The sequence below is a fragment of the Narcine bancroftii genome, chromosome 1 (genome assembly GCF_036971445.1).
Source record: "Narcine bancroftii isolate sNarBan1 chromosome 1, sNarBan1.hap1, whole genome shotgun sequence".
Taxonomy (NCBI): domain Eukaryota; kingdom Metazoa; phylum Chordata; class Chondrichthyes; order Torpediniformes; family Narcinidae; genus Narcine; species Narcine bancroftii.
In genome coordinates, this window is record NC_091469.1 from 115,069,676 (window position 1) to 115,084,591 (window position 14,916).

The 14,916-nt window shown below is 43.3% G+C and overlaps 1 protein-coding gene across 3 annotated transcripts in view; it reads right to left on the bottom strand.

Annotated features, from left to right (window-relative positions):
* The window catches only part of rasgrf2b (Ras protein-specific guanine nucleotide-releasing factor 2b), a 243,633-nt gene that overhangs the window by 85,396 nt on the left and 143,321 nt on the right, over positions 1–14,916 (bottom strand). For 2 of the 3 annotated variants that reach the window (XM_069936436.1, XM_069936444.1), the window contains 2 exons: positions 4,174–4,256; positions 1,477–1,725 (listed from right to left, as the gene is read on the bottom strand). In XM_069936436.1, the coding sequence (XP_069792537.1) occupies positions 1,477–1,725; positions 4,174–4,256 (332 nt within the window). The remainder of the gene's footprint in view (positions 1–1,476; positions 1,726–4,173; positions 4,257–14,916) is intronic. The other variant, XM_069936440.1, reaches the window with a different exon arrangement.

The window sequence follows — 14,916 nt, forward strand, 5'->3', positions numbered from 1 at the left end:
GCAGCGGACCTCAGGCTCCCAGCATGAGTAGGACCCTTGGGCTCCCAGCACGAGTGGGGCCTTGGTGGGGAAGTGTCGGTGATCAGTGGTGGCCAGGATTTATTTGGTGAGAATTATACTTTATTTTAATGCTTAAGAAGCCTTACTTTGTTGTTTGTTGTTGTATAAACACTGTTACAAGTGGTTTGCTGTTGCTACTGGGCTCTTTTTAAAAAATGACAGGTTCTCTGAAGATTTATCAAAAATAGGCCTGGTCCCAACCATTTCAGATAAATGGAATTGTACTGTACCTTGACAAAGGGCACATCCCCGAAATATTGGTTACCTTTACATCCTATAGATGCTGCAAGGCCTGCAGATTTTCTTCAGCATTTTTGTGTATGCATTACAATCACAGCATCTGCAGACCTTCCTGTATAGCTCTACTATATGCAAGTCCTTTTTTAAAAAAAATTGCTAATGTTCGACATGAAGAGCTATAAACCTAATTTATTGCATTGCTGAACTTGAGCTTGACCCAGTATCTCAATCTCAATGGCATGTGATCAATCTAATTTCAGTGCCATGTGATCTTCCAGTGACTAACTATTAATGTCTTTTTATAACATATGTTTTCTGCTAATCAACCTGAATTGTTTCCAAGCAAGTCAACTTAATTAGAGCAGATACTGTAATAATAAACAAAAGTTCATCATATACCAGTAGCTTTACAGTAAGTCAAAGCATACAGGGCATGGTGTTGCAGAGACAGTGCAGGGCATAGAGAAAAGTACAGTGAAAACACTGCATGGGCTTCATCTTTTACCAATGGGAGGTTCATACAAGAGACTGTAAACTAAGTGATGACTATCAGAATTATAGCTCTATTTTGAATTGGAACTTTAAGCAGTTCTTCTTTAATAATGGCTGAAATGTTGTTGAACAAGATTTTATAAGTTGAATATGCCATGGAAGCCCTTCCGTTGGTCCTGCTGAAGACTCCAAAAGCAGCGGAAATCATTAACACATCTTCTGAGAGCCTTCAGACCTGAATTCTTTCAAAATCATCATGTTGGGGGAACTCACTGAGCCAAGCAACAAGTGTCAACAATTCCAGTTGAAACTTTTCATCAATATGCTTCCTCCAGCAGATTGATTTTCTGCTGCAGATTCTAGAAACTCCGGTCTCTTGTGTCTATTGCAGCACAGAGAATTCACTCCATGGAGTCGGAGCAATGACTTTTGCTTGAACACCTCCAGTTCATACAGGTTGACTCCTTCCACACAGACAGATGTTATTTCCAGACTTGGGTTCACAACAACACACAAGTATGCTGCAATTAGCATCTCGAACAAGCAAAGCTCAACCCTAAGGCCACAATTTTTAACAACGCCACTACAATAAAGTTCCTCCACCATCGACACTTCAGGACTCGCTGATGAATTGGGTGAAGATTACACAAGTTATTGTGAGATTCTTGTTTTCCCCAACCCTACCTGACAGGGATGGAGGTGAAAGGTTTTCTGTAAATGTCTGTCAATTTCTCCAGGACCACGAGGGCAGTGGTGAAGATTCGGTAGGTGTGAAGGAAGGTATTGAGGAAATCAATGCTGAGAAAGCGAAGATCAGTCAGTCTCTCCAGCAGCCGCTCCACACTGGCATAGCGAATCTGTGGCACTTTACAGGAGTTCAGTGCGTTACTGAAGTAGATGTCAGCATCGTCACTGTGAAGTCTGATGTCAGATCTGAGGCAGGGAATGATATGGTTAATCATTTCGTAATCCTCAGGTATTTCAGCAATATGTCCGTGGGTATAATAATGAAAGAAAGTTATTGTCTGCTGTCTTGATTCATAACTTTGAATACACCAGTATATAATTACATTAAATTTTAATTACACTTTTCTCCTGCTAGTAAATTGGATAATGACTGCCATAATATCAGAATGTGTAAAAGTATTGCGTGATTATAATTTCATGGTTTTATTGGCTATTGTTGCCTGGATATGTGATTTAATTTTCAGGTAGACTGGACATTACAACTATCATGCAACGTGCTCTTATTGTACGCCTGTTCTATGTGTTGACTGGATAGAAAGCAACATTCAACAGGAAGTGTCATCTCAGGCTGCACACGAAATCCATGCTCAGTGTGTCTAGCAACACTCAGGTGGGGCAAGTCAAGTGAGCTTAAAAGTTGCAATTCAAAGAAACTTCTAAAACTTGGTCTGTGAGGAGGTGGTGGAGTTATTGTGAACGCAAGATACACTTTGATATTTGGGGAATTGTTAAGAGGAATCTCATGAAATAGATGACAAATACAACATGGTATCAGAAAAATTGCAGCTCAGTCGTTACATCACAACATCCAAAAGTATGGAGCATTGAGTTAGAAACACAAGATTGAGTCCTATCACAGTAGCTGGGTATTTAAATGCAAATGATTAAACAATTCTATTAAAAATATCGTATCAATAATGGTTGACATCAATAATAGGAGCATGGCACATTTTGGAGGATACGGAAAGGCTAACCTGGAGGTTGGTGACTGGTGGTGTTCTGTGGTGATCTGCTCAGGACCCCTGCTCTTTGTTATTTTTATAACTATGTTGGATAAAGAAGGAGGGGTGGGGCAACACATTTGTAGATGACACAAAGGTAGGAGGTTTTGTTGATAGTATAGAAGATTGTCGTGGATTACAACAGGATGCAAAGCTGGGCAGGGAAGTGTCCGATGGAGTTCAATTCGCAAAAGTGTCATATAGTGGTTAATAGCAAGATTCTTAACAGTGTGGAAGAACAGAGGGATCTTGGAGTCCAAGTCTAGAGCTCTCTTAAGGCCTGCTGCACAAATTGAAGGGGTGGTTAAGAAGGCGTATGGTGTTCTGGCCTTCATTTATCAGGGAATTGGGTTCTAGAGTTGCAAGGTAATGTTGCAACCCTATAATACACTGCTTTAGACCACACAGAGTTCTGTGCTCCATTCTGGTCATCTCATTATAAATGAGATGTGAAAGTTTTAGAGGGGTTGCAGAAGACAGTCACCAGGATGTTGTCTGGATTGGAGATTATATCTGATGAAGAAAGGTTTAGCAAGCTAGGATTTTTCCTCTTTGGAGTAATGGAGGATAAGAAGGGACTTGATAGAAATGTAGAAGATTATAAGAGGCATAGATAGGGGTGGACAGCCAGCACCTTTTTCTCCAGGACAGCAATGCCACTACCATTGTTTAAAGTGACTGGAGGAAAATTGAGGGAAGATGTCAGAAGCAAGTTTTTTTTTTAAATACACAGAGTGGTGGGTGCCTGGAATCTTTTTCCAGGTGTAGTGCTGAGGTTAGGACACTTAAAAGGCTCTTGGATAAACACATGGGTGTTATAGAAGGCTAAGGGCTAAAGGGCTCTTACTATTCTGTACAATTCTAGGCGCTAACCCAACAATTCTGTGGCAAAGGCTCAAACGCTTTCATCCCATCCAGGCAGATGCTCAAATGAATTTCAAACCAGCATGATCTGTCCATAAAAGTAATCTCCATTTTGCTTTCCATCATAAATGACACATAGTTACAGCTTCTTTTCTTGAGATGATCCATCACCTCAAAATCAAGGGACAGGGACAGGGAAAGGAATTCCCATCCTATTCTGTTAATACTACTTATGGATGTTCTGATGTCATTGCTTTGTGTCTTCACCAACCTCTCTGCCTTGCACCATCCTCCTTTCCATCATTTAACCACGTGTTCTACCCTCTCATAGCTCTTCTCTTTGCCTCTTTCCTCTTCTCCCCGCTTCTGGAAATGCTTGAAATGTTTTCATTTTGTGATATTTTCCAGTTTGGTTTAGTTTAAAGGCCATAGAAATAAGGAAAACAGGAGCAGTGGTCGTCCATTGGAAGCCTGCTCTACCATTTAATATGATTGGGACTGATCGTCATTCATTAATTTGATACTTCTCTCTCCACAGATACTACTGGATGTGTTGATGGTTATGGTGCATCTCTTGCTAACTTGCCTGATGCTGATAATAACTACAAGCAAGTGTCTGTATTAAGAAAAGGAGATGGTAGTAAACCGCTGATCTGACTTTCCCAACAAGAAATGCATCATGAGATGTGTAGTCAACACACTTGAGATATCTTACAAATGCCCTCTCATTGAGTCCACTTTAGCAGGAATCATCACACAAACCCCCTACCTTATCATGTGTGGGACAGTCACTTTTGAATATTCTTCAAAGACGTTTGTCATCAGGCCATTGCACCGTATGTTGTCTATACACTGCCAAAATGTAAGCACCAGACTATTAGAGCAATTAAGACATTTTCCAGCTCTTTAGAAAACAACCTAGGGGCGAAAGAAGTTAGTCTCATCACTTGAGGGTTGTAGGGCATTAAAAAAGATTATTTCAATTAGGTTCTTTGAATTTCCTGTCTCCATGATATGGCTGAGAGTTCAGATCGACATTGTGCATTTGAGAGAATACCAGAAACAGGCTACATAAAATGCAGGTGCTGAAATCTAGAGCAAAACACAATTTTCTGAAAGAACTCAGCTAGTAAAGCAGTATCAGTGGGAGAAAAAGAGAGGTCAATGTTTTAGACCAGGATCCTTCATCAAGACTCATTCACTGTGAACTGCTAACAAACAATCACAAGACCAACAGTGAAATGGATTAATAAATGAATGTAGTCACTGTGGAAACTGCTTTATCCAAGCCATCAGTAGAAAAGAGGCAATAATCTATTAAAATTATCCATTAAAATGCAATAAGCAACACCTTGCATTTATAAAGCATTTCGATATGGAAAAAGATCTCACAGAGCTGTAGATGAAAGAGCATTTGTTGTATTTGTAAACCTATCATGCAACCCAGGACATCACAGGGAAAACCCTCCCTATCATTGAGAACATCGTTGGAGAGCAGCGGCAATCATCCCCACCCACTGCAAGCCCTGTTCTTGCTGTTACCATCAGGAAAGAGATATAGGTGCCACAAGACTCGCACCAGGATCAACTGCTCCCCCTCCACCATCAGACTCCTCAACAACAAACACAATCAGAGACTTATTTAAGGACTCGTACGTGTGCACTTTATTGATTTTATTCTCTCCGTATTTCACATTCAGCTTGTTTACATTTCTTTATTTGTTGACATGTGTACTTTGGGTAAAAAATTTTTTTTTGCGCTACCAGTAAATGGTAACTCTGCTTTTCCCAAGGAGAAAAAGGATTTCAGGGTTGTATGTGATCTGACAATAAATCTGAAAAACCACCACCCTATTAACCTTTTGATTCCATCTACTTCCCATCCATACACTTCACTTACTGGATCCCCCTCCCCATCTAGTTCCATCTTCCCTTTGCCTTTCCCTTAATGGTTCCTATTATCATCAACCCTACTCATCAGATTCCAGCAGATGCAGCATTTGTGTCTCCAGTTGTCACCTTCCAGCACCTACCCCATCTTCACCATCACTTCCCTGAAACATGGCTCCATCTGCCTTCCCCCCCCACCCCCCACCTTGTCTGCTTCCACCCATCACACACCTGCCTCAGTTTTCCAATTCCACTCCTCCCTTCCTCCACCTGCTCATCATCCCTCACTCCTCCTCAGCCCACCGATCACCTACTGGCTCCTGCCTCATCCCGTCCCGTCTCTTTTGTCTTCCCGTCTAACTTCCCTCTCCAATCTCAATCTGGATGTAATGTCTTGATCAGAAATTCTAACAAATCCTAACCCTTGACCTTCTGTTTAACAGACTGCAATCACTGAAGATGGGCAGTAATATATCCTCAATCATACCGCCACCCTTCAGGGATGTGTACTATAGAGCCAAATATTATTCCAAGTCCATCTTTAAGTTTGCTAACAGAACCACAGTCAGAGGCTGCGTATCAAGTAACGGTAAGATAGAGTTTAATGGCGTGGTGCCAAGTTAACAACCTCCTTCTCTCTCAATGGCACAGACTTTGTTCAACAAATAGGTCTGACATGGTTGCATACATTCTTATTATTAATAGTTCGAGGTACTACAAGTAACTACTAATGTAGTTTTTTTTTTATTCACTTTTTCCTCTGTGTGTGTTTACTTGTATACAGATGAATCACTATGCAATTGTCATTTTTTATGTTAAACTCAATAAAAATAATTTAAAAAGAAAAGATGCAGACTTTGGGGAGGGGTGGTATAGTGTCCAAATCCCTGTGCACCTCTGGAGAAGCTACAGAAGATGGTGAATGCAGCTCAGAATATCATGTGTTTCCCTCCTCTCCATCAACTCTGTCTGCACCTCCTACTGCAGAGAAAAGGCAGCTATCAAGTTCAAGTTTATTGTTATCAAACAAATATAAAATACAACTGGATGAAATGGCACACTTCGATCCTCAATGTAAAAACATGCAAACACATATAATGACAGCACACAATCTGTATTTACAAGCAATTATATGTAGTACTTCTTTGGCTTGGCTTCGCGGACGAAAATTTATGGAGGGGGTAAAAAGTCCACGTCAGCTGCAGGCTCGTTTGTGGCTGACAAGTCCGATGCGGGACAGGCAGACACGATTGCAGCGGTTGCAGGGGAAAATTGGTTGGTTGGGGTTGGGTGTTGGGTTTTTCCTCCTTTGCCTTTTGTCAGTGAGGTGGGCTCTGCGGTCTTCTTCAAAGGAGGTTGCTGCCCGCCAAACTGTGAGGCGCCAAGATGCACGGTTTGAGGCGTTATCAGCCCACTGGCGGTGGTCAATGTGGCAGGCACCAAGAGATTTCTTTAGGCAGTCCTTGTACCTTTTCTTTGGTGCACCTCTGTCACGGTGTCCAGTGGAGAGCTCGCCATATAACACGATCTTGGGAAGGCGATGGTCCTCCATTCTGGAGACGTGACCCATCCAGCGCAGCTGGATCTTCAGCAGCGTGGACTCGATGCTGTCGACCTCTGCCATCTCGAGTACTTCGACGTTAGGGATGTAAGCGCTCCAATGGATGTTGAGGATGGAGCAGAGACAACGCTGGTGGAAGCGTTCTCGGAGCCGTAGGTGGTGCCGGTAGAGGACCCATGATTCGGAGCCGAACAGGAGTGTGGGTATGACAACGGCTCTGTATACGCTTATCTTTGTGAGGTTTTTCAGTTGGTTGTTTTTCCAGACTCTTTTGTGTAGTCTTCCAAAGGCGCTATTTGCCTTGGCGAGTCTGTTGTCTATCTCATTGTCGATCCTTGCATCTGATGAAATGGTGCAGCCGAGATAGGTAAACTGGTTGACCGTTTTGAGTTTTGTGTGCCCGATGGACATGTGGGGGGGCTGGTAGTCATGGTGGGGAGCTGGCTGATGGAGGACCTCAGTTTTCTTCAGGCTGACTTCCAGGCCAAACATTTTGGCAGTTTCCGCAAAGCAGGACGTCAAGCGCTGAAGAGCTGGCTCTGAATGGGCAACTAAAGCGGCATCATCTGCAAAGAGTAGTTCACGGACAAGTTTCTCTTGTGTCTTGGTGTGAGCTTGCAGGCGCCTCAGATTGAAGAGACTGCCATCCGTGCGGTACCGGATGTAAACAGCGTCTTCATTGTTGGGGTCTTTCATGGCTTGGTTCAGCATCATGCTGAAGAAGATTGAAAAGAGGGTTGGTGCGAGAACACAGCCTTGCTTCACGCCATTGTTAATGGAGAAGGGTTCAGAGAGCTCATTGCTGTATCTGACCCGACCTTGTTGGTTTTCGTGCAGTTGGATAATCATGTTGAGGAACTTTGGGGGACATCCGATGCGCTCTAGTATTTGCCAAAGCCCTTTCCTGCTCACGGTGTCGAAGGCTTTGGTGAGGTCAACAAAGGTGATGTAGAGTCCTTTGTTTTGTTCTCTGCACTTTTCTTGGAGCTGTCTGAGGGCAAAGACCATGTCAGTAGTTCCTCTGTTTGCGCGAAAGCCGCACTGTGATTCTGGGAGAATATTCTCGGCGACACTAGGTATTATTCTATTTAGTAGAATCCTAGCGAAGATTTTGCCTGCAATGGAGAGCAACGTGATTCCCCTGTAGTTTGAGCAGTCTGATTTCTCGCCTTTGTTTTTGTACAGGGTGATGATGGTGGCATCACGAAGATCCTGAGGCAGTTTACCTTGGTCCCAACAAAGCTTGAAAAACTCATGCAGTTTGGCATGCAGAGTTTTGCCACCAGCCTTCCAGACTTCTGGGGGGATTCCATCCATACCTGCTGCTTTGCCACTTTTCAGTTGTTCGATTGCCTTATATGTCTCATCCAGGGTGGGAACCTCATCCAGCTCTAGCCTTAGGGGCACTCCACCTAAAAGCTCCTTTGCGCAGGCCCGAGGACAGGTCCACGTCCTCCCCCTACACGTCCTCCCCCTCCACGTCCTCCCCCTCCACGTCCTCCCCCTCCACGTCCTCCCCCTCCACGTCCTCCCCCTCAAAAGATGCTCACAAACTCAAGCTAGCATGCTGGAACATCAGAACCATGCTAGACAAGGCTGACAGCCACCGACCTGAACGTCGGTCTGCCCTCATTGCACATGAACTCCTCAGACTTGACATCGACATAGCCGCTCTCAGTGAAGTCCGCCTGGCAGATGTAGGCAGCCTCCAAGAACGCGGCGTGGGCTACACACTCTACTTGTCTGGCAAGCCTTCGGATGAACGACGCCTATCTGGTGTAGGCTTCATGGTCAAGAGCTTCATTGCCTCCAAACTCGAAAACCTTCCGACAGGCCTCTCGGACCGAATCATGTCCATGCGACTCCCCCTTCAAAACAAGCATCACATCACCCTCATCAGTGTCTATGCTCCAACCCTCCAGGCGGAACTAGCAGAAAAGGACAAGTTCTACACCGATCTGCGCAACCTCATCCAACGCACCCCTACAGCCGACAAGGTTGTCATCCTGGGCGACTTCAACGCTCGTGTCGGCAAAGACTCAGAAACCTGGCCAGGAATCCTGGGCAAGCATGGCGTCGGCAAGTGCAACGACAATGGGCGCCTCCTGTTGGAGCTCTGCGCAGAACAGCGACTTGTCATTACAAACACCCTTTTTCAGCAGAGGGACAGCCTTAAGACCACCTGGATGCATCCCCGATCCAAACACTGGCACCTCCTGGACTACATCCTGGTGCGAGAAAGTGACAAACGAGATGTGCTCCACACCAGGGTCATGCCTAGCGCGGAATGCCACACTGACCACCGGCTGGTTCGCTGCAAGCTCAACCTTCACTTCAAGCCAAAGCCCAGGAACAATAAAGACCCCAGAAAGAGGTTCAATGTTGGAAACCTGCAGTCAGACGAAGCGAGAGGAAACTTCCAGGCAAACCTCAAAGCAAAGCTCAACGATGCAACCCACCTCACGGACCCATCCCCTGAAACCCTCTGGGATCAGTTGAAGACTACCATACTGCAATCCACTGAAGAGGTACTGGGCTTCTCCTCCAGGAAAAACAAGGACTGGTTTGACGAAAACAGCCAGGAAATCCAGGAGCTGCTGGCAAAGAAGCGAGCTGCCCACCAGGCTCACCTTACAAAGCCGTCCTGTCCAGAGAAGAAACAAGCCTTCCGTCGCGCATGCAGCCATCTTCAGCGCAAACTCCGGGAGATCCAAAATGAGTGGTGGACTAGCCTCGCCAAACGAACCCAGCTCAGAGCGGACATTGGCGACTTCAGGGGTTTCTACGAGGCTCTAAAGGCTGTGTACGGCCCCTCACCCCAAGTCCAAAGCCCGCTGCGCAGCTCAGACGGCAAAGTCCTCCTCAGCGACAAGATCTCCATCCTCAACCGATGGTCAGAACACTTCCAATCTCTTTTCAGTGCCAACCGCTCAGTCCAAGATTCCGCCCATGTAGTACTTATATAACAATAAATAAACATAGTTCATTAATAGTAGATTCTTAGATCAAGGGAGAGATGGGAATCAGATTTGGGCATTGTAATCAATCTACAATGCTGGTCAGATCTATGTTTAGATAGTGTGATGACCTTAATTAACTCTAGATATAGACTGATTCATTATAATTTTCTGCACCAATTATATATCACGCCTCAAAGATATATAAAAATAAACCAGAAGTTTCTGATAGGTGTGGTATAGATGATGGTACCTTTTTACTTTTGACCTGGATATGTATGAAATTAAGTCCCTTTTGAATAGAATTGGGGGAAGTGTTGACAAAAATTCTGGGGGTGAACTTCCCTCAAGACCCAGAATTGTTTCTTCTGGGAATTTGGCAGTTATAAAAGTTAACTTCTCTGGAAGTAAATCTAAATTTATTAAAATTGCATTGTCAATAGCCAGGAAATGTATAGCGGTAACGTGGAAATCCAATTCCCTACTTCACATTGATCGTTGGAACATGGAAGAGCAAAGTTGTATTCCCATTAAGATTACTTACAGTCTTATGAATAGATACAGTATGTTCGTTGAAATTCGGCAACCTTACTTAGAATACTTAACTACTCAGACTGTATAATTTATTTTTATATTTGTCAATTAGTATACTCCTTATTAGAAATGAAATACCTGTACTTTTAAAATAAAGTGACTCCAAGATGTCAAACCTTGCTCCTGTTGCTTTTTCTTTTCTATTTTCTTTCTTTTTATCTCCCTCTATTCCATGCTATCTGTCCCCTTTTCTTTTAAATCTGGGGAGGGGGCGTTGGGAGAAGAGTGACTCTCCTTTCCTTTTTCTGGACCTTATGAATGTTTTTCTATGATTTTTATGTTCAATGTATTTTTGTTATCATATTAATTGAGTTTTGTATTTTCTTTAAACAAAATAGTCAAACTAAAAATTGATTCACTGAGGGATTCTATGAGCAATTATCAGTTATTCACAGCAGCATCACTGCCCATGCAAAGAGACCATTTTCACCTGGTGGTTCTGGCTCTGTATCTCTTTCCTGATGGGAGTAGCTGAAAGGTCCTATGTACCGGGTGGTAGGGCTCTTTAACAATTTTGTGAGCTCTCTTCAGACAACGATCCCTGAGCAACAAACCCATCACAACCCATGCTTCTTCCTCCCACTGTGGTGAAGTATCCAATGTGAAATTGTGTGCCAATCAGTTCAAAGACCGCTTATTTCCTGCAGCAATCAGGGTCCTGATTGATTTGTGATCCACCTAGTTCCACCAAATTGTGAACACCCCTGTTAGATCATAGTGATCCCAGTTTCTCCATGACTGAAATTTCTTATCACTCTTTACACACTACCTGACTCTGCATGAAGGTGAGACCCTTCTGGTATGACCTCTGTGACACCCTGACTAAGATCACAGGAGTCACCTTTCCAATGGGTCCAGAGCTTTGCCTATGGGGAACTTTACGAGTGTTGGTAGATAGCTAACACTATCTACCAATGCTCTCATGCTCCCCCTTGATGGGTACTAATCGATCATTTGATTGTAACACTATACTCTGCTATTGTGCACTTTTTTCCTACAGTTGCCTGATGGTTAGAGGTAACTTCCCAGACTGCTTGCAGAAGAAGCCTTCTCATTGCACCAGGTAATAATTCCTTTACCCCACAGTTCTTTTCACAGTTGGTTTTTTGCTCCAGATTCCAGCATTTGCAATTTCTAATTGCCCTCTAGTCAGTTTTAAATTTTTTTTATTGATCGTCCTTCGATTCGAAAAAGATGCGTTGTTGTGTCGTTCATCTGTGGACATGAAGGCGACTTTGCAGTAAGCGCAATGGGGGCACTGGAAATCCATTTTTGTAATAACTATGGCCACAGCTTTGTGATGCCATTCATGGTTTTCCATCAGTTTATGGCAGCGCCTGTCTTTGAAACTGGTGAAGGCTTCATAACACAGGGGGCTCACCAATGGGATTTGTCAGCACCCACAGCTTCTAATTCCCTTGGCTAGATGCCACAGTAGTGTTGGGTTTTGTTCACAGCGTCTTCATAACGCTTGTGTGGATGAGCTTGAGTCTCCTTCTGGTCTTCAGTTCACTATAGAGCAGCTGGAAAGGCATACTGTGGTCATCCATTCTGATTACATGTCCCAACCACCACATCTATGATCAGGGGCTCAACGGTTGCAGACTTCGCGTGACCCAAAACCTCCAGTTTGGAGACACAGTTTCACCAAAGGATGCCAAGGATGGAACGGATGGTGTTCATGTGGAATTTCTCCAGTTGTTTAACGTGACGTTGGTACAGAGTCCAGGTCTTATATCCACATAGGAGAGAAGGGACGACCGCAGCTCTGTAGACTTTCAGCTTTGTGGAGATGTGGACATTGAGCTGATTGAGTACTCTGGTAGCCAACCTCCTCAAGTATTTGAAGCTGCCTGTATTTGTCAGCTGGGTGTTGTCAACAGTGATTTTTGATTCTGTGGTGTTGGTGTTTGCCATAGACTGATGGAGTATTTCAGTCTTGTTCAGTTTGATGGTCAGGCCATAGAGTATAGCAATGTCTGAGAATTAGTTCAGCATTAACTTCAGATCACCTTTGTGCACCAAGAGCACACAGCCATCAGCAAAAAGTGTTTCTTGACAACTGTGTAGAGGCACTTCGTCCATGAATTCAAGTGGAGAAGGTCAAAGAGAGAGCCGTTGTACATTCCCTCCTCCAGACCTTGGAGAGCACATGACAGAACAGATTGAACAAGTCTGGGGCTAGTACACAACTAATGGCAAATGCAGTCGTGTGTGAAAGTGAGGTCAATTTGGCATGAAATCGCAGAAGAATTAACCAGGATAACAGGAGTGGCCTTCACTGGCAATCCGGAGCTATAGCTATTAGGTAATTTAATGGAAGTAAACAAATTAACCAAATATCAAATCTCATTTAAAAAATAGCACTGATGGTAGTGGGAAAATGTATCACGATCACTTGGAAGTCCATCTCCACTCAACTTAAAGAACAATGGACTGCCGAAATGAACAGCTGTATACCTATGGGGAAAAAAATTACATGGCTTAAAGAATAAATGTGAAACTTTTGTAAAGGTCTGGCAACCATACCTTGACCATATAGGGACCCAGATACAGTAGTAAAAAGGAATTAAAAAAGGGTATAAAAGTATATAATGTGCCCAGAGGACCCATAAACACAGCAGCAATAGATATTCACCAAGACAAATGTTCACTTAAACAAAAGTTGCTTTTAATTATCTTTAAACATGAAAACAGAATCAGACTTTAACTTATCACTATTGACTTAACTAACCTAACAACCCCCTTCTAATTCTAAGCGCACGAGTTAATAATATGTGTATACGTTTTAAAAAAAACTCTTTGGTTCACAATCCAATCTCACTTCTTATTCTTCTAAGTTCACTGGTTGCAGGCAATTCTTATACTGTGCACAGAATTTAACATTTATAAAGCTCACCGGGCTTTGGTGCTTGAAAAGTAAATGGTTACCGCTCAGGAAGGTTCTTGACGGTTTTCAGAGAGAGATTTGTTGTTCCAGGACACCACAACTGATATACATCCATCAGCCACTCCAGTGTCTTGCTGACGAAACTTTCCCCTTCAGGGTTCTCAAGATGATAACCCCTTACTTTCAGGTCATCACAGTTCCTTTTTGTTTCCCTTATTCCAAGTGAAACATTAGACAGCCAGTCCTCTCCTCTTGCATGAACCACAAGGGCTTTGACCAGACCATCTTCCAAACGGGCTTGCCAGCTTGTCCTGTTCCAATCGCAGCTATTTCTGCTGCCTGTAACACTGTGGAAGTGATCTTTATCTCTCTCTCTCTCTCTGAGAGAAAGCCTGTTTGACTCTCTCTGCTTGCAAAACCATATGACCCTTTTAGAACATCTCCTGAAGGAAGCTCCGACAAGATCTTTCATCTGTTGCCTTTTGTAAACAACAATCCATTAGTGAAGTCTCTTGAGCACCCTTCAAAGCTCTTGCAAAAGCTGTGAGGCCCTGATATGTCTAGCATTAGCAGAGCTCCGGTATTTCAAATAAGATCTGTTTAAAGGCTCTGACAGTGAATGGATCAGTATGTATGGGAGGAGGGAGGGATGGTCTGTTTTGTTTTTGTCTGTTGTGTTTGTGAGAAAAAGTTTAATATATTGTATATTTAAAATGTCACTATGAGTAATTTTTGAAAATAAATAAATAAATAGATATTCAGAAATGGTAAATGAAGCTGATGTATCACCTCTGCAGAGGACTTGCAGAATGTCCTGTCATTCCATCATGGAGCAGTTAAATCATTTTTATGAATTTCCTTGGGCATCTGCAACATGTCAGGATGACCCAAAGAGCCTCCCTGTTTACGATATCAAATGCCTTTCTCAGGTCAATGAAAACAGTAAAGAGGCTTGTTCTGCTCGATGCACTTCTCCTGAACTTGTCTCATGGCAAATATCATGTCCATTGTACTCCATTCTGGCCAAAAGCCACACTGCACCTCCAGGAAATTCCTTTCCGAGACAGTGACAAGTCTGTTCAGGAGGATACGGGTGAAAATCTTGCCTACGATGGATAGCAGTGAGATACTCCTGTAGCTTCTGCAATTTGATTTGTTTCACTTTTTTTGTAGAGAGTCAAGATGAAGGCATCACAGAAGTCATCAGGCATCCCCTCTATGATCCAGATGTCTTCCAGGATGTCTTGGAACGCCTGGTGCATTTGGGCTTAGAGCTTTGTAGGTCTCAGAAGAAATGCCATCCTTTTCTGTTGCTCTATTCAATTCATCTGCAAGATCACTTTATTGATCTCATCAGTAGAGGGCAACAGGTCTAGGCCATCCAGTCAGGAATGGGAAAGAAAATACCAGAGCTATAATAACATTAATTATGATGAATTCAGAAAACCTTTGCTGTACAGCCTCTCATTGACCTCACTGTTAAAATGCATAGAAATTAAAGGCACTAATTTGGGTTTAAACTTTACAAGACCATTATAATGCACAGCACCATTTCTGCAATTTCTAGCATTCTTGCAACATGTGCTTCAGGGGAGGTTGGGGGCAGTTGTAGAAAATTTC